Genomic DNA, 25428 nt, shown 5'->3' with positions numbered 1-25428 from the left:
CAGCATCAGCGCAAGTAATAGCATGTCCGTACATCGAAACTGTTCACTTTTAGGATAACTCCATAGTCATGAAGGAACAGTGCTAAAATACGGTCACTTGACCATCCACATATGTATACAGCAATACAAGGAGTAGCGCAGCAGTATTGCAAATACATGATCAGTTGTGTACAATATTCCGTGACTGTGTTTCAATCAGGAAAATGGAACTATAGTTTCATGATATTGATATCATCAGGTTCAGTTCCACGACTTGCAATCCTTTTCCAACATGATACAAGATGCGATTATCAGAAAAATCATAAGATGTAACATCCCGATAATTAAACTAACCACCATGTAAAGTGGATATGAAAACCACCACATCCTTCTCTTCCAACTCCGCATCAAGACCACCACACAGCTCCCAATCGCAGTCATTTACAAGGACAAGAACCCCAGGCCTCCTGCACGCATGAAGCAAAGAAAAAACCATGAGAGCCAAATACCTGGGGCTACTGTTAGTTTTGAAATAGTTGAATACGCTCTAACATTACTGAACTGACAAAGCATACACACCTCTAAATGGGCAAGAAAAGGAACCTATAAATTTCTACCAAACCATTTGCATGGAAAACAAATAACTGAAAAAGGAGGTCAGGTATCATTTTTCATGGCTGCTCACTTTTTTTGCAACAAAAAAAATGAAATAATGAGCTGAAGTTAATCCAGTGTTCACCTGGATGATTGTCTGCCTATCATCTAGAGGGTCACTAATCACTGGCCAGCGTGTCCATAACAAGTTTAGGGGCTAAATGTAGAGCTAGAATGCTAGAAAGCTAGACTGACGAGACGGTCAAACTTCGTCAAGAAATGGCTAGACATCTCAGTTGGATACTTCTGGATGCTCCTAGGGTTGCCTTTCGGTAAATCCTCACCAAAGCTTTGCAGTTCCTCTAGTCCTCTGCCTCCAACCCCACGCTGGCTTGTGCCTCTGTACATGCTGTATTGCCCTCTACTACTGTACTGGTTACTGATATGCTAGGCACTGGATTGTGTGCTCTGAAATCTTAATAAGCAGATTGCTTGTGCCTGTGCTCCGAAATCCAAATTCAACACCTAGTTGTGCTTGGCAGGTAGCTCTAATGCTCTACAGCTTTGTGGGTTGGCTTTATATCTATATTTGCCCCTCCTTAAACAGAAGAGTGAAAGCTAACATCTAGATGAACATTATGCGAATGCTAACTTTTAAAATTCCGTAAATAAGTTTGGTTGCTTTTTCTTACTTTTTGCATGAATACATGGGAGGACTGAGCATCTTTGTAACAAAGAAGGAACATGTAGATAAGTTACATCACACGGCATGAACATTCTCGAAATAAGCAACTAGAAAGAAATAACAACAGCTAGTAAAGCCTACCTAGCTCAGGGCTGAATGGTCTCCCAGGTATTCTGCACCAACTACAGTCCATGAGAAGACCTCTTGTTTTACAAATGGGTAATAGTGCTATGAAGCTCTAATCTTGAGGCTAACATCTGGCTGTAGTTAAAGCCTTGTCTAATTGGTGTCAAATTTTTTTTGTGTGTGTAGTCAAATGAAATCACAGAGAGGTACAAAAAAAAAATTGGACTACATAACAGCATCAAAACTTAAAGTGAATAGCAAACATAACTGGAATGAACTAGAGTACCATCAGAGCACATTATCTCCCAAGAATCCGCACTACTGCTATCAGGAAATCGTCATCCATCCATAAGATAAACGATAGCAATTGGATATCATCATTTACAACTGCACGAATCGATGAAGAGAGAAACGGGGGCCAAGCAGATACATACACGGAATCTCCCTTGACGAACATCTCCGGGCGCTCCTTGATCAGATTGGCCTTGACCCAGGAGAGCAAACCCTTCATCGTAACCTTGCCTTCGCCGTCCTTGGGCGGGACCTCCACCTTGTGCACCTTGGTGGAGTTCTCCAGGAGAAGCTCCAGCCCGCCCCTGTAACCCCGAAACCAAGCTTTGCTCGTCAGGATTCAGGAACCGCGCGCTCGCAGACTAAAGCGCTAAGGCAAGAGGAATCGGGAGGAAAGCGAAAGGTGCTGGGAGACGGATTACCCGAATTCGAGAGTGAGATGCATCGCCTGAGGACTGAGGTCTTGAGGGGCTGCGAATTCGTTCCGGGGGTTTAGGGTTTCTAAGCTGTGGGGGGGAGTTGCCGGGAGCCGTCGACGCCGGCGACGAAGGGGGGGCGTGTCGTGAACGGAGAGTAGAGGAGGCCGCCGGCGCGGTGGGAGAAGGGGTGGAGGCAGTCGGGGGTGGGAGGCCGAGGACCGCAGGATTCCGGCGGAGTCCGTCCGGCGGCGCTGCTGTGGGCTATGGTGCTTTGGCGGATTGGGCTTCGTGAGGCTATATTTGGGCCGTGTTATATTTTTCATGGGCTAGGCTCGAAAGAGCTACCCCCCCCCCCCCCCCGGTTTTTTTATTTTTTATTTTCGTTTTTTACAAAAAAATATATTTTCGTTTTCGAAATTTACAGGAATATACCCCGGCCGCCCCGCTGCCGGGCGGCCGGGACTTGGTCGCCCTGCTGCGGGGCGGCAGGGGCTTTTCTGCGAATTTTTTTTGAAGAAAAGCCCCTGGAGGACCGGTCGCCCGGCAGCGGGCCGGCCGGCCCCCCAGGCCGCACAGCAGTGGGGCGGCGGCCCCGCCCGCCCGGCAGCAGGGCGACCGGCTCCCCCACCCTTATATAAGGGTTGGCTGGTCCCCCAACTCCTTATTTCATCACTAAAATTCCAGAAACCAAGAAAAGAGATAGAGGGAGGGAGAGAGGCAAAGCCCTGCCGGATTTTGTACATCACATCCACTTTTGTGGCCAAGAAGATGTATGGGTGATTATCGACAAAATTGATTATGAGCCAAAATTGATAATTAGGGAGGGGTGGGGGCGTCGCCTTTCTCCGGCAGGACTTCTGGAATTTTAGTGATGCAAATGAGGGGTGGGGGACCAGCCAACCCTTATAAGGGTGGGGGAGCCGGTCGCCCAGCTGCCCGGCCCGCCGCCCCGCTGTTGGGCGGCCTGGGGGGGCCGGCCGCCCCGCTGCCTGGCGACCGGTCCTCCAGGGGCTTTTCTGCAAAAATTTTCGTGATTTTTTTGCAGAAAAGCCCCTACCACCCCGCAGCGGGGCGACCAGGTCCCGGTCGCCCGGCAGTGGGTGTGGCAGAACCGCCCAAATTAATCCGTCTCAAGTGCGCTAACCATCACCCTAAAGGTAATCCCGGCTAACACGCACTTCAAACGGAGTAATCCGGCAGTGCTGTCGGGTAAAGTCCCGAAGAATCCACCTGAGCGTCGATCGAACCCAAAGCTTACATGCAACTCACACGAAGGTGAGTCCAGAGAGTACAACATTTCACAAATATATTACATTACCGAGTCTTAACTTAATTATTACAAACCAAGTTCGAAATCTCAGAAATGTACTTGAAATTCAAATTGAAAGTAGTTCAGAGTTCAACTGCAGCAGAAATAAAGCGAGTTCTAAACAACCATACAAGATGTCATGATGAAGCCCGTACATAACATCACTCGGCATTGTCATCGTTGGCCGGAGTCGTATCCCACTCCACCGACCAACCAGGAGGTAAAGTACACGGCCAAGTCAAGCTAGCTACCTGATCTTCAAACGTATCACCTGAAAACAAAGTTGAGCCACAAGCAAGGCTGAGTATACTAATACTCAGCAAAGCTTACCCGACTAGGATATATTTAGCCCTCTAACTAGACATGCAAGGATTTTGGCTTGAGGGGTTTGTTTTTGCCGAAAAACAACAAAGAGTAAGTCCTTATTTTCAGATTTTAGCTTTCAAGTTCTAGTTCGAATAACCATTCTACATTAGCATCTATCCAATAGCATACATGGTGAAAAACAATTATTTTTTTCATCATTCAACCATATTCCTCATCATCATTATTACACTTCTTACTCTATGTTGCAAAAGGGTTAAGCAGTCTCAATATCCGTGAGAGACGGACGATTCGAATCAAATTTATTAACCTGGTCAGGCAGACCTAAACACACGCATGGGGAATGAAATCACCCACGCGACTTTTCCCCTTTTTTCCCGGGCATGGAACAGGCCCACCGCTCTAGGGTGCCCTGCACCCGTGCGTGACCAAAGACCAGACAGTGGGGAGTATGTTCCACAGCCGGTTCCATCAGGTACTTAAGCTTACCGATTACCATATTCTCGACATGTGGTTAGTACGTTCAAACGCTTAACCACCACTACCACACACCGCGGCCTTATCCATTTTCAATAAATAGAAGGGGTATCACAAGTACAACAACCCCGCCCGTAAACCTTATATTGCAGTGTGTAATAAGCATCCAGCTCCTATAATTCTCGCGAGTGACAGGAAATCACTCGACTTCTACCGAACCATTAGCATAGCCAACTAGCGACCTATACATGCTAGTATTCAAACATCGGTACTTAAGATTATGCAACTAGAGTTCCAAACAATTCCTGCAAACTTAAATGAACAAATAGATAGGAATATAAGCAGTTGCATAAATTTAAAATAGATAGGACATGCTCCGGGGCTTGTCTTCCTGAGCGGAGCTAGCCTTGGGCTCTTCTGAACTTTGGTTCAGGTCTTCAGTAATTTCAGTTAGATTAACTTGAGCTTCACGCTGCTCACTCTCAGACTCCGGCACCAGTTCGTACGTACCGTCAGCGAGAGTAGTCAAATCTACATGAATGCATATGCGTGAGTTATTTTAGTGGTAATGATTTATTCATTTCTTCACTATAGAGTTGTAATCCAACAAAACCCAACTTTGGAAACAACCATTTTCAAAATCATCTCACGGGGCAATCATTTATCGGGTATTAACTAACATGATTTAGTTCACAGGGAACCGGGGTGGTTTTCCACAAAACACTACTCAACCAAGCAACTCAAAAAATACTTTATTTACACTAGTTATCCATGTATAAATCAAAATCTATAGTTTCCTTCACTCACTAGTCATGAAATTTTTACAAAGCAGGCAATTCATTATAATAAATCCACCATAAAAATTTCAGTCCATTTCTTGCAACAGAAACACCATGAAAAATCTTTTACCTAGCCTCTGCTGAAAATAAGATGAATTTTTACAGGGCAAAATATGCAAGTAATGGTAATGAAATTTTAACTAACTGTTACCTACGTAAAGAAGAGCTTGCCATAAATTTTTCACAATTAAACAATCATTTTACAGGGCATGAAAAATAGTACAATTATAACTACAGTAAAAAAATAATTTCGACAGATAGTTCTACCGAGTTTCAGAGGTTCAAATTTTCCAGAAATATACAGTACTCAAATAACAGCTCTTTTTAAAATATCAGATTTTTATATACAAAGGAACTATTTTTCTTGATTAAGTGTAAATATCGATACTATTAATTAGTAGGAAGGTTCCACTTATCTAAAAATTCTCAAAAAAATTGTACAGTATCTAAACATCCCTTTAAATATTCTTTAAAAGTTTGAGCTCATGAAACCAAGTTATATAACATGTACAGACAAAACTAATCAAACAAGACACAAAGCAAGATTTAAATAAACTGATAGCTAGGCATGTCAAATGCCACGAAACTTTTACAGAAGGCTATTCATCTAACATGTAACACACTGACAAAAAATGGCCAACAGATCATGCATGTAACTTGAGATCTAATAAAAGCTACATTTTCTTTGTATTTTAAATAAAGCAAAAAATATTGAGTAAAAGAAAAAGTGTAAGTAACAAAAGTTGTAAATCTAGTCACAATGATTCCAGAACAGTTGAGTTTGAATTTTTTTGATTTTTCGACGATTTTTAAACGAATTTACAAGTTCGCTGTTAGAAACTGAAAACTGAAAAACGAGATTTGCAGACAGGCCCTTGACTTTAGCGCAAAACCCCCTGGGATCTAAAAACAAATCACAACCAGGCCCTTGGCCGGAGGTAGAAGAAGGGGTGGGTAGGGGCGGCCTTTCCTTGCTGAAATCCGGCGGCTCCGGTCGCCGGCGGCGAGGGGGGAGTGGGGGAGGAGCTAGAGGAGACTGAGCTCTACCCGTTTGTAGGCTCAAACGAGGTTGGGGATGGCCAGAGGTGTGCTGCCCGCGGCGAGCAGTGGGCGGCGGCGACGGCAGGCCGCGGCGGCGGCGCTCCGGCGAGGGGAAGCGGCAGTGGGGTGGTCGGAGAGCTTCACCAAGCCATGTAGAAGCTAGCTAGGGGGCTTGCTCGGGCGGAGGGGGGCCGGAAGAGAGAGCTCCGCAGTGGCTAAGGTGATGGCGGCGGCCATGTTGGGCGGCGACGCTGTTTTGGCACAGGGGCTGCTCGGCTCGGCTTTGTGAGGGAAGGAGAGTGGAGAGGGAGGGTGGAAACGCCTCTTGGCGAAGCAAATGGGGAGGGGAGAGCTCGGCAGGAGGGGGGCGTAGTAGTGGAGCAACTTCGGCGCGTGCGGCGTCGCGGTTGCGTGCTCACCGAGCGGCAGTAATGGCCGGGTCAGGGCGCAGCGAGGAGGGTTGGGGGCGCCGCAGCGGCGACGGGACAGGGCGAGCTGCGTGCTCATCATGGAAGGCCATGAGTGGAGCGCAGCGAGCAGAGCTGGCGGCGTTGACGAGCGGCGGCGGCAGGCTACTCTGCTCCACCCCTTTGTCAACGGCGTGCGGGAGCTCGGTGATGGTGGCAGCAGCAGCTTGCCTGCCCCGGCTCAGGTGGCGCTGCCCTGCCTGCCATGGCAGTGAAACAGAGGGAGAGAAGGAAGAAAGAGAGAGAGGAAAGAGAGTCAACCGAGGTTTGACTCAACTTGATTCAAAATTTTGAATTGAAACTCGAAAAAGTTTGAACACTAAAGTTGTTTAAAATTCAAAATCCTACAAGTTTCCTTTCAGGACAAAATTCATTTGAGCAATAATTTGAAAGTTATTTTAAATTTTCAAAAACTATGATTCAAAAATACTTGTCATTTTATGAGGAGTCATTATTATTTTGATCATGATGTCAATTAGGCTTTTGTAGACCCTGTACTTAGGGATGTGTAGATGCATTTTACTAGCTATTGTTTTGAGTTATTTATAAAAAGTTACCAAGGCACACTATACTTGCACACATACATACATACACATGCATTTGTAAACATACAAGAAATGTATTATTTAGTTTAATCTTAATGATTATGCATGATGACATGGTTAAAGACCTTGCTAATTATTTTTAAACACCTGAGGTGTTACAGCGGGGCGGCCGGGGTATATTTCTGTAAATTTCGAAAACAAAAATATATTTTTGTAAAAAACGAAAATATAAAAAATATAAAAATAACCCCCCCCCCCTCCGGGCACGCTGGTTCAGATTCGCACATCACATTATCACATTCACAGCGAGGCATCAGATCCTCAGACGTGTAGCGATGGTTTGTTATTGTCTGGATGATGGCGTCTTGTGAAACGAATCCAGCGACACCGGTTGTCGTGTTTGTTTGGAAAAAGCTCGTCTGTGATCTTTTTCTAAGGTGTCATGATTTAAGATGGCGTCAATCTCTGTCGGTTACCAGATTAGGGACACTCTAACCGGGGTACTAAGATCCCTCTGAAAAACGCAAACACATGTTAAGGCAACCGGGCCCACGAAGGCCCACGGCCTCCTTCCAGTCTGGAAGAAAATAAAGGACTCAAAGAAGCCCAGCATACGGCCCATTCGCATCCCCCTCGGACCCGTGGGGCAATCTCTGCCTCGCTCGAGGGTTCCCATCGAGACCCTCGACTGCGCCCCGTGTTTCCGTCTCGCTCGAGGGTAGCGAACCTATCCTCGAGCGGGCAGCTCATCTCCGCCTCGCTCGAGAGTAACGAACCTACCCTCGAGCGGGCACCTCATCTCCGCCCCGCTCGAGACCACCTCTCGGCATAAGGGACAAACGACCCTGCCGCTCACCCGCCCGTCGTACGAAGGCAATAAAGGCCAGCCACTCCTCCACGGCTCCCCGGACAGGCGGCGTCAGGCCGCCATTCCCCACAGTGGATGTGACCGGGGTCACCGCTCCGCCATCACGGACGTTGTAGCATCACTGTGGGACCTGCGACGCGGGACAAGACAGGCTCAGCACTGCTCCCCACACTATTCCGCCAATTCCGGCCGTCCGGACTCCACCTCATCATATGTATGGCCCCAGGCCCACCTCCTGCTCGGGAGGGGGTCCGGTGTCGCCACGGGCCCCTCAAAGAGGGATGCCCGTCACCCGCAGCCGGAGCCCTGGACCCCCCTCGAGGGGTCCGGGACCTCCACATGTCTCCCGGGTCTCTTATTATGCATGTCCGCACTCCGTCCAGGGGGTCCGGGACCGCCACGTGCCCCGCTACTGCTGGTGCATGCAAGACCACTGACCTGCAGGGCCCGCAGAACGCGACCGCACCACATATGGAAGACCGTACACCCGACAGCGACGACCACACCGCCTGCAGGGGCTGGCAGGATACCGGCGCGAACTCCGCGGGACCAAGGACGATATCCAGGACGACCGCCTCGCCAGTCGTCATGCCCCACATTGTACTTTCTACAGTGTCCGACCACTGTACCCCCCGCGATTCGGGGGAAAACGACGACTTCCACGCTCCCCTGCTCATGTACGCCGCCCCTTCTTGTGACTATAAAAGGAGGAGGCGGGCACCCTTTAAGAGAGATGCCCCGACATCCCTATTCGCCACGTTCAACCCCTCTTCTAGCAGAGACTTGGGAGCTTCCCTCCCTCTCTCGCCTCGCTTGTATCCCCTACTTCAAGCACTCCGGGTGCAAGATAATACAGTGCTCTCGCACGCCCCCTTTACTGAACGTACGGCCTCGCGGCCGAAACCAGGATAAACCGTGTGTTACTGTGTTGCCTCTTGCATCATCATTTGGGACGAGGAAACACGCAACATTTACTAGTTGGGATCCGGAACCCTTGGTCGGGACACCGACAATCTCAGACTTGGAAAACATCATGTACTAGGTGCGGGATTTCTTAAATTTTAACGTGAAATTTGAAAGTAGAAAATTAAGATGATTGTATGGCAACATATACAAAAAAAATCGATGGAAAACATAAATAGATGACTCTAGTGGACGTTGACGTGACATTTGATATAATGGGTTCCTATATGATGCGGATAACTTGCATGTTAAGAGAAATAGAGTTAATAATTTTAGTAGGTGTCATCTATATAGGCTATATAGTTGATATGAATTTTACTTGCATGTTATTTTTTATCAAAATATGGTAGAAATCGATAAACTAACATCAATAGAATATTTGATCACATTATAAAAGAATATGTGCTCAAAGAAATAGAGTATGTATATGAGTCTTTACGTTAATAGATTAAAGATTAAAAGTATTACAAAAATAGAGTATGTATATGACTTTACGTTAATAGATTAAAGATTAAAAGTATTGCATATAGTAGAGATCATATGAACATTTTCTTGTTTATTGAATCTCGTAAAAATCGATAAGCTAAAAGAAGAAACACCAATAGAATATTTGATCACATTATAGAAGAATAGGTGATGAAAAAATAGCGTATGTATATGATTTTACTTTAGTTAATTAAAGATTAAAAGTATTGCATATTGTAGAGATGACATGAACATTTTTTGTAATTAATAAGGTAGTTGAAAGTTAGTGGGACACTTAGTGGAGAATGATGTAGACACCTTGCATGAAGAGAGAAATAGTTAGTGGGTGATATCTATATATGATATATAGATTGCACTAGAGGATAGGAAGACGTTGAGCTGCCATGCTGATGATTCAGCTATCATGTGCAGTTTGTGGGCTTGCAGCTGCTGTGCAACGATACCCATTTCATCTTTAACTAGTGAGGTGACCCGCGTATTTTCGTAGCTAGTATTGATATTCTAAATATATCTTAATTCTTTATCTAATTATTATTCATAAATTTAAATCTTTCCCATCATATACTACTTGCTTCCGTAATTAAGAGTGCTTCTCTGCTGCTAGTGCAGTGGTGGCTCCTTTTGCCTACATCTTTATTTGTCAGTAATGTGCCCGCATGGCAAGCGCACAGCCCTAATCCTGTCACGACTGCCTATCTTCTCGATCTTAGCTACTACCATTTGTTGTAGTAGTAATAGTAACATGTTTCTTATCTGCCAGCCCTTGCAATAATATTATCCACTGCTCTTTTGCTAGCTTCCCTACTTTATGATTCTCTTGGTCGTCTGTTGCTACTATGTTTAAATCTGTCGTCTGTTGTATGACGTCATGCTTCTATGGCCTAGTTTCTGTTGAGGAATAATCAACCCAAGTTTCTTGCTTTTTGGAAGCCAACAAATCTCCGTAGTGCAGAGCACAAGATTCCGTTTAGACTTTCAGCAACCTATGTTCATGTTTAAGCCTGATGAGCTACTATACCAATTATGGCCTGATCGATATTGTCCTGGTTCCTGATCTGATTGTGGTGTTATTTTTTTAGCTTGTGGTGTTAATTGTGAGGTGCAGTAGTGTCTTGTCGCAATGTCGGCAATGAATCTTTGAAGTGTGGTAGTCTAATATAGTGCAAAGTTTAGAATTATTTTATTTATTTTGACTAATAATAATATAATCGTGACGGTGCATTTGAGATTTTGGTAATATAATAAGATACGTGTGGTAAAACATGTTAATTGTTTGTGTAGCTAGTATCCTATAGGTATGCACGATATGTAGTTTGATATGCAAAATAATTGATAGATTTATATTTATAAATAAATATAGATATATTTTAATGGCACTGGTGGGTAATTTATAAACATATATATGGGTACTTTAGGCTAATTTTTTGTAATGGCAGTAGTGGGTAATTTTAATTTTAATTTTTTTCTCTGATTAACGTGGTAATTTATAGGCCTTGAGAGCGAACGTGGAGGCTCCGTTTGTTGGCCAAATCTATCTATACTATAAAAGTTGAAATAATTGAGACTCTTTTTCACCAAGATTAGACCCAAGGTACCCCTCACGGAGGCCCCACTTGTCAGGCCAAAAGGCTTGACGAACATGCCCCTCGTAGAGGCCCCACTTGTCAGGCCAAAAGGCTTGACGAAAGGGAGGGGGAGATTGGTTTCGTCAATGTTTTCCATCCAAATTCTATTACTTTTTACATCAATAATTTTCTATACCCACCTCTTGTACTCATATATTACTTTCCTTTAACATACACATATTTTTCTTTGCACATATATTGACCTATAATTCACATTATTTTTTCTTTTGTGGAAGGATAATAATTGACATCATTGTTTATGGAAGGAAAGAAAAGACGTATATTATTTTAGAAGAAAAATAAATGGCATTGTTGCTTGATGGTTTTGAAAGGATATTAATTGACATCATAGTTTTATGAAAAAAAGAAGATGTGTATTATTTTTGAAAGAAAATAAATAATATCATTGTTTGATGGAAGAAAAATTAAATACATGCCACAATTTTTTTTCCATGTGGGAGGAATGCGTGTCTTCCGGCCCAGATGGCCAGTACTACAGATGTGCTTGCTTCTGTAAGGACTGGGGTTTTATTACAACAACTTTTTTTTTCCATGCGGGAGGAATGCGTGTCTTCCGGCCCAGATGGCCAGTACTACAGATGTGCTTGCTTCTGTAAGGACTGGGGTTTTATTTTGAGCGCCGTACATTGGAGGTACAAGTGCAGAACTGCGGCAGATCTCGAGTACCTGAAATTTACGTGCGTTTCTTCTTCTTTTTTTCCTTTTTTTTTCCTTTCCCTCCTAGCACATGTTATTCAGCAATAAGGCACATTAAATGCCGTTACAAGATGCCAGGAACAAGTGGTACAATTGTACTAGAACTTCCTGCAAGCAGCAGGTACAGGCATGCAGTTATTTAGATGTTCCTAGGCCTTAAAAATCGTAACGCAACCATCAGGAGAATGTATCAGCAACATAACTTCGTCACCAGGAGAACCGCAAGATAGCAGCAGGACAACGGAAAATCACAAGCTCATAACTTCATTGGCCATCACCGAGTGCTACATATTTCGATGATTATCCATCTCTCGGGGCTACATGTATCATCTCATCTCTCATCGACGCTTTCCACAGACCTGAAGCTGTCGTATCATGAGCAACTCATTTTATTTTCTGATTGAAGGATCGATGCAGCCGTGATAGGATGTTATAGTTGTACACTTTAAGAAAAATCATATATCATGACACACGGATAGTACTCAGCTCAACGCTCAACATAACCCTAGAACTAGAAACTCCATCTACTTCTTAACGAGCAGGGGCCCCACATTATCACCAGTTGCTTTGTTGTGCTTCACATGGGCTCCATTACACAGTGGGAATGTTCCTGATCTCCAGCACCTTAATACAAAGAAAGCAATCAAGGTCAGAACAGTTTGAAAATGAGCAAATGCAATGTTAAAGAATAATTATGAAGTTTGTAATCAAAATAACTAAAACCGGGCAGAACTCTGAACATGCGTACATCTGTACTCTGCAGTATGAAAATCCGCTCAATATTTGTGTAAAAGTATCCATGGTGAACTGGGTTCAATTGATGCAAATTTGTGCCAGGCAAGGCATGCTCATGTATAGACAGGTGGGGTCAAAATATGCCCATCTGATATAAAAAATAGCATCATGGTAATATCATAAGCACTGTTAGTTCACTTAGACAAATAAAGTGTTCGCAAGATGTGTATGACCCCCACTGCAGACACGAGAACTTGTTTGGAATGCGAAGCTAGAACTGAATCGAGGGGGGTGCCCTATCTATGGTTTTGCTGCTAGCTCTCTAATTTATAAGGTGGAAATTTGATGATTAGTATTGAGTTTTTGTTTCGGCGTGGGTGCCCGGGCATCCCCCGGAGTCTACCTAGCTCCGCCCCTGGTTTGGATTGTTTTTTGGTGGCAAATATTCTCACTGGAAGATACTGTATTTACAATTGCATATGGTGTCAGTGCAAGTTCCTCTGCAGTTAGGTCACAACTCCATATAGTATGGCTCAGTATATCATTCATATGGTTGCATTTGTGCTCGTGTACAGAGATGTTTTAACTCCAGTGGAATACTCTCTTTTTTTACGCCTTTAGTATGCTATGTGATCAAATTTACTGTTCTCTGTGACACAGCATCTCTGATATTAGCACAATAAATTCCAGAGAGTTCTGAGGAGTGAGGACCGCAAAACAGAGCATTAAAAGTATTAGTCGATCACAAGGAATCAACTGCTCCAGATTAGTTCTTTCTTGCATCGACAGTTCAATATTTATTACTGAACACAGTCCGGTTCAGCGCCTCAGCGGCACAACTGGTGTCGCATTGAACTAAATATAACAAATTCAGAAGTACGATGGATATATGTTTCTTATGTACTTGTTCTGAGTTTTCTCTAAGCTCCTCTCGGGACTACAGAGAATTATTTATTTAAAGCTTCTGTTAAGATCCCTAGCACATTTAGGATATTAAAAACGAATCAAAGTGCAGTAGTGATTTCAAGCACGTGGAGCTGCAAACAGTATCTCTGTTATGCTAACAAGAAGAACTACTCTAGCTTATCGATTTGTTCTTCGAGTTATCATGGAAATGCATTGTTTGAGGCTGAGTTGAACAGGCTGCCAAGATATAAAGGTTAAATTAGCAATTCTATCAAGTATTAAAGCTGTGCATTTTAACGAACAGGATGCAAACTCGCAAGTGGCGCGCATCCCCAGCATAAGAAGAATGAAGAAGTACCCACCATGCCATCAGAGTAAGGTTAAATAATTACTCGTCCATCCAAATTCCACAACACCACACCAGCACACCACACGCGATGGTCCTCTGCTCCTCCCTCCCTCCCTCGGCGCCTAGCGAAGCATAGGACATGCGGCAGAAACCGAGAAAGGGAATCCGATGAGAAGCTAGCCGTACCGGCAGTAGGCGGTGAGCGGCTTGGCGAGCTCGCCGGTGAGGACGGTGTCGACCACCTTGTCCTCCTCCTTCCTGATGGCCGGGTTTATCCCGCCGCCCGCGCCCGCCGCCTCTGCCCGCACGGCCACCACGCCGCGCCGGGGCCTCGGCGCCTGCGCGCTGGGCCGGGCGGCGACGGGGAAGCGGCACGCGGCGGCGCAGAACGGGGTCGCCATGGTCTTCTTCCAGCAGGTTGTTGGCTGGTTTGGTGGGAGGCTGGGAGTTGTTGTGGATGGCTTTGGGTTGTTGAAGTCGCGGGAGGAGGTGTGTGCGTGGCCGCCTGCGGAGGATTTGGGGTGTGTGGCGAGCACAAGCCGCGGCGGCCCCAGATGGACGACCTGTTCTGTTCTTTTCTTTTCTTTTTCTTTTGGAAGCATTTTTCTGAAATTTGATATTTTTCATTTTTTGGGTTGGGATACACTGATGAATTAGGTTGGTGGTTTTAGATCCTGTTTGGTTGGTGGGACTTTTCTATAAGTCTCTGGGATTTATGGGACTTAAATACCAAACATGAGGTATTTTTTAGGAATTTTTTTGTGTTGGGGACTAAAACTAGATAAGACTCTCTTGAGGAATTTTTTGGGACTTTTGCCCCATATTCCCACCTACTACCCCTCATAATCCTACCCAGTCCACATGCATGCATGCAAGGTTAGGGGTAAAGTAGTCCTTTGAGCACTTTATTTAATGAGGTTAGTCTCTTCAATTATTGGAACCAAATATGGAGAGTTTTAAGTTTAGTCCCAGAGACTTTTGGAGAGTCTAGGGATTTTTGGAAACCAAACAGGTCTTAACTTCTAAAACCCAATTGGAGCAGCCTAATTTTAACCAGGCCGCACAGCATGCATAGCGTGGCGTGTGCACGGCTAGTCGCCAAGCCAAAACTAAAAGGGCTATTGTACGTGTTTTAGTAAAGAGATATTTTTATACACTACTAAACTAATCTTTCTATTAAAACTTTTATTACATGCCAAGAGAATAAAAAAGTCCTCACCTTCCATACATCGCTGCTGGCTTCAAGGCCGGAAAAAGAATAAACAGGACAGAGAAGTACCCGTGACGGTCATCAGAATTCAGAAATTCAGAGTTTTTTTTAAAGCTGAAATTCAGAGTGGAGGAGGACTCGAGGAAGAGAGCACACGCGTGGCAGCAGCAACCGCTCTGTTCGGGAGCGCTTTTTTCATTTTTGTATTTTAAAAAATAAAATTTCAAAAATATATGTCGAATAGGAAAATTTTCAAAAACCAGTGGGCGACAGGACTTAAATGTAAAAAAAATTACATTTAGGTCCTGGCGCACAGTGCGCATTAAATAGTAAACTTGTAAAATCGATATAAAATTGTAGAAAAATAAAAAAAAATACAAACTCAACTGTTCTGGATTCAATGAAACAAGATCTACAACTTTTGTTACATAAAGTTTTTCATTTGATCAATGTATATTGCTCTATTTTAAATACCAGTTTAATGCACTTTTACTTAAATCTCAAGATCCATCCTTTGGATGCATGTCATCTTTGGTCAGAGTGTTTCATATGGTGAGCATAGACTTGTAAAAATTGGTAGGCCTAGAAAACATTTCTAGAATAAGTTTTTAAATTAGATCTTGCAATATGTCTAGTTTAAATGGGTTATATATCCATGCTGCTATAAGTATTAAAAGCCATAACTTTTACAGTACCATTATTTTATTTCTTAAGAGCTATAAAAAAGTTTGGTAAATTTTAGATAAGCACAACTAGACCAAATGAATTATTTCAGATTTTTCTAGGTACAAGAACTATTTTTCTTGATTTAGATACATTGATCAAATAAAAAACTTTATATAAAAAAAGTTATAGATATTATTTCATAGAATCTAGAACAGTTGAATTTCTATTTTTCCTATTTTTATATGATTTTATATCGATTTTACAAGTTCACTGTTTAATGGGCCCTGTGCGCCAGGACCTAAATATAATTTTTTTTAACATTTAGTTCATGTCGCCCACTGGATGGGCGACAGGCACCCATTTTTGAAAATTTCCCTATTCGACATTTATTTTTGAAATTTTGTTTTTTTCAAATATAAAAATGAAAAAAAGGCCTGTTCGGATGGGTGATTCTGGCTGGGCTTAAGCCCAGCCAGCCATCCAGCCGTTCCGCGGTAGCTCCTTTCTCAGTCACCTATGCTGTTCCTGTCTGAGATTACCGGCCGTGGCTTGTTGGCTGGCTGGCCTGCCATGGCTCCAGCCCAGCCAAACCTTGCCAGCCGAATAGGCTCAACGGTCCTGTTCGGCTGGCTCGAACACCAGCGCTGGCTGGATCAGCCCCCTCACGTAGTACTGTAGCATCTGGATGCTGCTACAGTACCACACACTCCCACCACCCAGCCACCAGCCGAACAGTTAGATTTGATGTGGCAAAAAAATAGAAAAGAGTAGTCACTAGTGACGAGCAAATAACTAATCTATTTTACGTTGTCCAAGAACATATGAGAGGAGCATGTGGGTCTAATAGTACAGTGGCAAAAAAAAAGAGTAGTCACTAGTGACGAGCAAATAACTAATCTATTTTACGTAGTCTAAGAACATGTGAGAGGAGCATGTGGGTCCAATAATATAAAATACTCTTTTTTTTTATCTCACTTCCATATCAGCTGACCAAATAACTAGTACTCTCAATTTAAAAAACTTTAAACTAAGTGTGAGTCGAGACATCTAAAAAATTTCTCAGATTGAAAAAAATTATGTAAAAAACATTAACTTATGGACTTGTATTGCTTGGATTCATTATGAATTTTATTAGTAAATTAATTCCAAAGAACGGCTATTTCAACCATTGGACAACTTGTGTAAAGCAATTTAACAAGCTTGGGGTTGACGTGGAAGAACCATCAACTCGTTAGGGCATACCTCCAGATTGTCAAGTCGTGATATGTCTTCTAAGCCATGCAAGGTGAAACTTTTTATGGTCTACTGAATCATCAAACATCTGGTGCAAATCTCTTAAAAAGTTCAGGTTGACGTGGGAGAAGCGTCATTTTGTTAGGCATACCTCCAGATTATAGAGTCAATGATATGTTTTCTGTACCATCTAAGGTGACACTTACATGGTCATTTGAACCATCAAACAACTAGGGCAAAAAACTTAAAAAAAGTTTGGGTTGACGTAGACGAAACATCAGTTTGGTAAGCATAGATACAACACCACAAATTATGGAGTTTGTATTATGTTTTCCACGTCATATATAAAAGGTGACACTTGTATGGTAATTTGAACCATCACACAATTGGTGTAAAAGTATTTAAAAATTGGGGTTCTAGGGAAGAAAGGTTGGTTGGATAGGAATACATCCAAGTTACATGGATGTACATTGCTACATGCCAAGTGCTAATGTGCTTTGTTGCGTTTTAGCTAGGGATACATGTGACATGACATAACTTAGAACCATATTGCTAAGCGAACAACCGCAATTATTGTGGTCCCTTTTGCAATATTGGAGGTTCTTTTGTAAGTTAGCCGAGAGATGCAATTAAATTCCAGAAAAGAAGTACGGAATACGGTTTACCGATACTAATAGCTATTGTTCTTATTTGTGTTCAAAACTAAAATGATGTTACAGGAGTAGAATGTGCTTTGTCATATGCCCAATGTTGAAAAAAAAAACTTTTGGAAGTACTGTTTTTTGTGCATATTGCACAAATACTAAAAATGTGCTAGTAGCCATGGTTTTCTATCTATCATGCTTGCAAAAAAAAAGAGTATCATATTTTTAAGAAAAAACTATTTTGTATCAAATATAATTTAAGTAGAAAGAATAAATATTAGCCCAACAAGTATGGAGGTAAATGCCGAAGGTGTTAAAAAATTGGCCAACACATATTTATATTTCCACAGTTGGTAGCTCCAAAGTTTATGAAACTAGTACTAAGAATCATACACAATTGGTGGACACAATCTCACGCAATTTTATATATCAATCAAAAAGAAGAAAGTCCAAGAAATCCGTACAGCCTCCATCCTCAACTCTGGTGCTCAACCAAATAATCTAATGCACTGTGATTGATGGAAAAAGAAAAACAGAAAAGAAACCGATGCTCACACAAGCACACAGCACCTCCAGAAGTAGAAAGCATGTCCTTTTAAAACCTTGCCAAGCCTGCAACGCGCCACCATTGATTGCCCAAAATCCAGGTCCATACTTGATACTCCCACCCAACCGCCCGGGTGCGCCGTTCCCAAAAAAAAAACGCCCGGGTGCGCCTAGCGATTTGGGTTCGAGAGCTTCCCCGACCCCCGGGACGCCGCACCTGATAACAAACAGCACGGCCCCCATCTTTTTTTTTTCTCCCTCGGCACGGCCCTGTCCCTCCCTCCTCCCCTCTCCCCCCACCCGCCCGCGCCCGTCAAAGCGAGAGCGCCCTATCACCGGCCTTTCCTCCGTCCCCCTCCGATCCGCGCCCCCAAAGATACCTTTTTTCCCACCCGCTTCCCCGCGCCGCCGTTTTGCTGCGACCATGGCGGCGGAGGGGGAGGCCAAGAACCCGTCGGGCGGCGGCGGCGGCGGCGGAGGAGGAGGAGGAGTGGATAACCCCCAGGTAGAGGTGGCGCCGTCGGCGGCGGCGCCGGCTGAGGGGGAGGCGGTAGTGGCGGCGGCGCAAGGGACGGGGCAAGGACCGGAGGGGGAGAAGGCGGATCGAGAGGGGGAGAAGGACGACGGCGCGTGCAGAGATCTGGTCCTGGTCGAGGATCCGGAGGAAGGTACGGTGCCTGTTCCTGCAGAGGTTCTCCCCGGCTATGGCCGTGGTACTAGTCGCTGCTAGTGTATGGCCTGTCAGATGCATGGATACGGTAGTGCTAGTTCTTGACGTCTTTTCCCTACTGAAACAGTTGCCATGAAACAGAAAGAAAGAAAAGAAAATATTCTTTTTGGGTGCTTGTTACTTTACTTGCCAATAAATTTTGAACAGCTGTTTTGTTTCATCTGGCAAGGCTGGGATTATTTGTTCAGTGTATATACACTGTAACTTGTCGTTTCTAGATTTAACAGCGCCTTTTGTTGTCAAGTACGAGGGGATTTCAGGGGGTTTCCTCTTGCTTTGTTCTAGTTGTATTCATAGCTTTGTTCTATTGTTGAGGATAGATGCAAAACATCATAGGCTGAAGAGGAATAGTTATTGCTGTTGTACTTGTACAAATCTGTTAATTCTCTATGTTACTTAAAGCTTGAAAGCTTCAGAAAAGGTAGTTTGTTTTATTCTAGCTCCTTTATTAGGTTCGTTTGACTTGTAGCCACGCTAGAAAACTGAAGACCTTCCTTTCACTCCCTTTGCTGTTATGTTGATTTTCACTTATACAGTGAACATGAATGAACATGAATTTGAAGCTTATTAATGTTGTCCAACCAATCAGGTCTGCTTTTGTGCTCACTGTTCCAACTAACTACTCGAGCATATATCTACATATTGAGTATTTATATCTATTTGCCCTTAAAATTCTTGCCTGTGCGCCTCTGAGATTTTTTTTTTTATTCTGTTACAGCTGCAGCAACAGCAGCACTTCAGGAGGAAATGAAGGCGCTTGTGGCATCGATCCCTGGTGGTGCTGGCGCAGCATTCACAGCGATGCAACTTCAGGAGCTAGAGCAGCAGTCCCGGGTATATCAATACATGGCTGCCCGAGTACCTGTGCCTACTCATCTCGTCTTTCCAATATGGAAGAGTGTAACTGGTGCATCCTCTGAAGGCGCCCAGAAGTACCCTACCTGTATGCCTTCTAACCTGTTTCATCATCTGTGTGCTCCTCTTGTGAAAATCTAATGAATTTTTTGGTGGACCTTCACCAAGTGTTCACCAGATATCAGTGTTAGTTGTTTGCAATGTGTATGGCAGTACAAGAGATAAATTTATCAATGTCATTTCAAGTTGTCCTTGTTTGTATAGGTTAATTCATATTGTTAGCTAAGCAAGGTTAAGATGAAATGCAATTTGATGCACATGTTACTAAGGGATTAATGGAGGAACCTGGTTGAATTAGGCTTAGGGCATCTTACTAAACAAAATGCATAAAGTTGGAAATTCTTATATATGAGTTATTTTAGGCATTCTAACATATCTGTATAACTCGATTGAACAGTGATGGGCTTGGCAACACTGTGCTTGGACTTTGGGAAGAACCCCGAGCCGGAACCTGGGAGATGCCGGCGAACAGATGGTAAAAAGTGGCGATGCTGGAGAAGTACTATCCCAAACGAAAAATACTGTGAGCGTCATATGCATCGTGGTCGCAAGCGTCCTGTACAGCTTGTTGTCGAGGACGACGAGCCTGATTCTGCATCAGGATCAAAAACCACTGCTGGCAAGGCTACTGAAGGTGCCAAGAAGGCTGATGACAAGAGCCCAAGTAACAAGAAGCTTGCAGTGGCAGCACCTGCTGCTGTGCAGTCTATATAATTGATGCAGCATTAGTAGTCGCAGAAAGAGCATAACAGCGCTAGCAACTAGCGCCCTCTTCTTATTGCATGTAATCCATGAAAGACTGTAGTGTGGTCTTAGCTATAACCTCATTAAGCAAGCGCAGTGTCTGCGAGGAAGATGCAAGAACTTCCCTTAGCTGTTACAGAAAATTTCACTCTTAGGTGTATAGCTTGATTTAGCGTTGTCGTGCCTTCGGCCTTCAGGTAGGCGATGCGGCATGATCTGATAAATCCTCCCTGAACTGACAATATCGCATTGTGATCCAAGAAGCCGATGGAAGAACTTGTGAGACTGGATACTGTGCTTTTTTATGTTTACCTTTGATGGCCTGTGCGCTTATCTGATTTGTCAGTTGTATAACAAGTGGAAGATCCTTAATTTTATGCCTTGTGGAGAGATTCGGTAACTTCTTGGATGTGAGCAGTGATTCTGATCTATGAATGTCAGCAACCAATTCTGGGTTGCACAATTAGATGTCAGTTTTGTTTGGGTGGACTGGCAGAGATTCCTGTTGTAGCTTTTTTTTTTTTGAAACATGGTGCCATATTGCCTTGTTCGTGCATCTAGTGAAACTGAAGCTTGATTTGGGAGATCGTACATCATTAATGGAACAATTTAGATTTATTTCTGTACCTGGTACTTCTTCCTTTATTGAGATGGTGACGCCTGATTTCAAAATCAATTGTCCTTGCATAAATATAACGTAGCATTGAATTTGAGGGCCAGTGGGACGAGCGTTGTATCAAGGTATCGGTTCGAGAGTTCTGCAAGCATGGAACGAACGCCAAATGCATTGTCCAACGTTGCAGGAGCATAACGATGCATCACAATGGAGCACGCGAATCGTGCCTGCAGGCAGGATATCAACGCTACCCCCGGCATGAAGCATTGCACATCTTTGTAGTTGGTGAAAGGAAGGGAAGTAAGTTTTTCCATAGGAATTTACATCGCGTAACGCAATACAATGACGAAGTTGATGGTTCTCTCTACAGAAAACAAAACAAGAAAAAAAAAACAGAAAACATAAGTGTTCTCTGGATCTCTATTTTCTTTACAGTTGCTGCAGCACTCTCATCCCCTCAGATGGTTGTAGTCAGGTAGTCGACACAGGAAACCAGATTAGTAGCAAATGTTTATATATAGTACATCTGACTGGAAACTAGTTTGGTCCGGAGCACAGGCCTCTTGCGCTCAGAATATATCATCCTCTGCTTGGAGCTTTTGAAGCGCTTTCTTTGCATAGATAGTGATTGCAGCAGTGGAAGCTGCAGCGATTGTGAAGCCGATTCCATTGTAGATAATCTGATCCACTGACAAGAAGGACCCCTCGCTAGTTGCTACAGCCAAGCTTTGAAGAAGTTTCCCACTGCTCTCGAAAATTAAAAGAGGTTAGATTCTCCCAACAAGAAACAGAAAATATATACTACAGCAGCTCAACTTTCAAAGTTTATGCTCAAAATAGTACAGAATAGGATGCACGCCATGACTCCAGTTTCATGCATGAACAAGCTAATTGACAATATTTCCACACCATCAAACTGTAATCATATATAAATACTAGAAAAAACAATTGATGGGTGATTACGAAAACAGCTAACACAAAAAAGTACATCAGATGTAACATGATAAATGTTGCTTACAAAGTATTGCATATTCATTTAATAACAACACAAATTCACCACATTGGATACCAGGCATGCTCCACAAAATGCAGAAATAAGATAGCAACCACAGCATAAAAAAAATGGAAGGGGCAAGAGATATGTACAAACCTGTATATTGCAAGGAAAGTTTCATGTATGGTTCCAGCCATTGAACCAGCTATGTATGGGCAATATTTGACATTTGTAGCCACAGAAGCATAGTTAAAAACTATATATGGAAATGGAGAAATCCTGAGCAAAGCAACAGCCCTAAATTGATGATGCCAATCTCCTTCGCCAGCAAGCCTTACAAAAGCTGCTTTCTTTGGCCACTTCTCCAACCATCTCTGCAGAACCATTACCAACCAAATGTTCAAAACCAAGTAATTTGCTAATCAGTCTGCTATTCAATTTGGATATAAACATGAGGAAGAAAAGGTGATAGTAAGAGACTCACATGTATCCTACAGTGGAATGCAGAGCCTATAAAATAAGGCAATGACATGCCTATGCTCATCCCCGCTTGGATTATTAAAAACCCATAAAGATATCCAAAAGTCATCCCCGCAATCCACATGAATGGTGAAGAAGGTAACAAAACACTTGGGAACAAGGCAATTGCGCCAAAACATATTAGAGCAATAGCTGGTCTGCTGAAAGTTGTTGATTCCCAGTAAAGAATAGGTGCAACAACCTGTCAATGCCAACACGAAAATAAAGGTCAGCAAGAAACTAAGAACATAATTCCAGGGATAATAGGGTGTTGAAAGCAACTAAAGTAAGCCAGGTAACCAGTTCTCTAGTGGATTATGAGGTGGTCACCCTGAATTCAACAGATAAATAGATGATGCAACCAATTCACTTGATTCAACAGAATGATACTGTAAGTTCTCTAGTCTGCCGAACTGAAGATGTCAGAGTCCAACCTTTAGCATAATGCCTATCATCATCAACTTCCTTGGAGAACTCTATCCCATATAATTTATATTGAAGGTCGCAAACAAGCAGTGTTGACAAGCACATGACCTCTAATTAGGGCTGCTCCTTCCACGTGCTATTGACCTATTTGTACATAAGCGTCTGATCTGACTTGATATTGTAAACCTTTGGAAGGGATGATAAGGTCTAATTACCAATTATGGGTCGTGTTGTAAACATGAATTTGACAACAATTCCAATCCTTTTATAAAAAGTGGTATCGCAAGCACAGACAATAACACAGCACCGGTCCCTATCTTAAATATAAAAGCCAGTCACAAGCAATGGCTAGCATTAACAGAAAGCCATCGCTCCTTGGTGTATGATGTTTCTTATTTTCCAAGAGTTGATGCACACTAGCAGTAGCAGAATTCTAAGTCGACTTTAATCATTAACAATGACATCCTCATCCAATCCGGACACCCCCAAAAGTTGGTTTCCAAAGAGATCTATCAAGACATAATAAATTAAGATCTTTGAACACACTACAGAAAAATAAGCTAGCAAAACACAACTTGTATTGCCAACCTCAACACCCAACCAAAATGTTAAGCCAAAAAGGACTTCTAACACATTCCTCATGAATTAACCATAAATCCATAATAACAGGAGCATGGAAAAATAATGGAAAACTATTTTATATACAACTACTTCTGGGAATGGCTTTCACAATAGAGTTTGCTTCCAAGCAAGACCATAATCAAGTGGGTCCAGAGCCCAAACACCAGGAAACGCTGTACTTCTTTCAAGTGGAAGCTTCCATGGGCCATTGCTTGTTGTAAATGGACATGCTTTCCTTCACCAAAGTGAGCTCTTTTAATTAAAATGCTATGGAAGAATTGCAAAACATGATGTTCTTTACAACTAGGAGTAACAGTACCACATCTTTACAACCAAAAAAAAATCAAGAACCAGTTGGATTGTGAGATTATTCCTATCCATCCACCTTTTAGTGAAAGCATATAACTACCGAAGCACCAAGAGTGCAGACCCCACATATATTGGTCCACTAGATATTAGTGAAACGCATGGCCGATGTCAAAACTTGTTGAATTGGCAAAGAATTTCTCCGTCTCCCATATTCCAGCTGGGAATAATGCTAAATTCACACATTGAACAGCGACGCCCCATCCGACCCAGTCATATCCTAAATTGAAATCGAAACGAAATCTATTGGTAACTTCCTTCCCACTTTCAAAGAGCTGGCTCTTCTAAATTCTGCTAAAGATTGAGATCCTAAAACGCTCCACAACCTGATCCTCCAGCTGATAATATAGGCTAATTGGCTAAACGAAAATTAGTCGCCTATTCTTATGAGCTAGCCACGGAAAAAAAAACACCCATAACAATACAAATGGAACAATGAAGATGTCCCTACCACAAACAAAAAATATCAGCAAATATCCAAACATTCACGCACAACCCCGCAAATCACGTCGGAATCGACGATTCGACGGACATAAACTGAGCAGAATCGGAAGAAAGAGGAGAGATCTCGCGTTGGCGACGAATCTCCGCACGATCCGCGGCGGAAGCAATCGAGGCGGCGGTGGGAGGACGGGGGGGCAGGAGAGACGGGGCGAGAGCGCGCACCTTCTTAATGACGAGCGGGCCGAGGAATACGACGGCCGCCGCTCCGGCCCCCGCGAGGAAGATCCCGAGCACGGCGACCTTGGCCCACCACCGGATCGCGCGCCAGCGGAGCACCCTCGGGCACTCCGCCGCGGCGGCCGCCTTGAGGGCCGTCGCGGTGTCGGCCTCCCCCTTGGCCGCCACCTCCACCTCCTCCGGGATCCTCACGTACTCGCCGCGTCTGCCATTGGCGGACCCCGGCGAACCCATCGACCGTGGGGACGCGATCAGGCTAGCATCCGCGGGGGGGCACGGCCCCGGGCTGTCCGGGAGGGGAGCCGCCGGATCGGCTGCGACCCGAGCGGAATTGTGCTCGGGTCGGGCGGGTTCCGGCGAGCTCGGCGTGGTCGGCGAGTGCGCGGCTAGGGTTTGGGTCCGGGAAGAGGCCGTCGGAGCCGGAGGCGTTTATGATGAGGTGGAGGAGAGAGGCAACGGCATCGGAGCGGACTCGGAGAGAAGACAGGGGGGGGGGGGGGGGGGTGCGAGCCAGAAAGGTGGAAGGAATTCTAATTTCTGGCGAGATTTTTCGGGTGCGAAATTGGGCAGAGAGGCTTAAAAAAAATCTGTCTCCTCATCAGGTGATTTAGATATTGCATTTGTATAAGTGGCTTGTTTTTTTACGAGAATAAATATTTTAACAATACAAATAAATAATTATTTTTTACGAACAAAATAGTTAAACATGACGAACAAATAATAATGCAACGAATAAAATATTACACATCGTGAACACTGCGAACAAATAAAT

The 25428-nt window shown here is 43.7% G+C and overlaps 4 protein-coding genes across 5 annotated transcripts; 1 reads left to right on the top strand and 3 right to left on the bottom strand.

Annotated features, from left to right (window-relative positions):
• Positions 1 to 29: 29 nt before the first annotated feature.
• Positions 30 to 2357, bottom strand: LOC120658457 (ubiquitin-related modifier 1 homolog). Of its 2 annotated transcripts, XM_039936738.1 has the most exons (4): positions 2098 to 2348; positions 1819 to 1980; positions 1400 to 1431; positions 30 to 446 (listed from the first exon to the last, which is right to left on the bottom strand). In XM_039936738.1, exons 1-4 carry the CDS (start codon positions 2118 to 2120, stop codon positions 421 to 423), a joined length of 243 nt encoding a protein of 80 aa, XP_039792672.1. In that variant the 5' UTR covers positions 2121 to 2348; the 3' UTR covers positions 30 to 420. The 2 variants fall into 2 exon arrangements, with proteins under 2 accessions (XP_039792672.1, XP_039792671.1); XM_039936737.1 differs by lacking the exon at positions 1400 to 1431 and having other exon boundaries at positions 2098 to 2357.
• Positions 2358 to 11998: 9641 nt separating this feature from the next.
• On the bottom strand, positions 11999 to 14246 carry LOC120658437 (CDGSH iron-sulfur domain-containing protein NEET). The gene is made up of 2 exons (XM_039936718.1): positions 13932 to 14246; positions 11999 to 12379 (listed from the first exon to the last, which is right to left on the bottom strand). The coding sequence occupies exons 1-2, from the start codon at positions 14144 to 14146 to the stop codon at positions 12280 to 12282; spliced, it is 315 nt and encodes a 104-aa protein (XP_039792652.1). The 5' UTR covers positions 14147 to 14246; the 3' UTR covers positions 11999 to 12279.
• Positions 14247 to 18289: 4043 nt separating this feature from the next.
• Positions 18290 to 20906, top strand: LOC120658403 (GRF-interacting factor 10-like). The gene is made up of 3 exons (XM_039936677.1): positions 18290 to 18712; positions 19493 to 19717; positions 20087 to 20906. The coding sequence occupies exons 1-3, from the start codon at positions 18469 to 18471 to the stop codon at positions 20401 to 20403; spliced, it is 786 nt and encodes a 261-aa protein (XP_039792611.1). The 5' UTR covers positions 18290 to 18468; the 3' UTR covers positions 20404 to 20906.
• A 417-nt stretch (positions 20907 to 21323) lies between these two features.
• Positions 21324 to 25208, bottom strand: LOC120658389. Its single transcript, XM_039936663.1, has 4 exons — positions 24642 to 25208; positions 22528 to 22764; positions 22200 to 22417; positions 21324 to 21793 (listed from the first exon to the last, which is right to left on the bottom strand). The coding sequence occupies exons 1-4, from the start codon at positions 24888 to 24890 to the stop codon at positions 21619 to 21621; spliced, it is 879 nt and encodes a 292-aa protein (XP_039792597.1). The 5' UTR covers positions 24891 to 25208; the 3' UTR covers positions 21324 to 21618.
• Between the last annotated feature and the right edge of the window lie 220 nt (positions 25209 to 25428).

Source organism: Panicum virgatum, chromosome 2N (genome assembly GCF_016808335.1).
Source record: "Panicum virgatum strain AP13 chromosome 2N, P.virgatum_v5, whole genome shotgun sequence".
Lineage (NCBI taxonomy): Eukaryota > Viridiplantae > Streptophyta > Magnoliopsida > Poales > Poaceae > Panicum > Panicum virgatum.
Note: the sequence above shows the minus strand (reverse complement) of the source record. Positions and strands in the feature narration are given on the sequence as shown.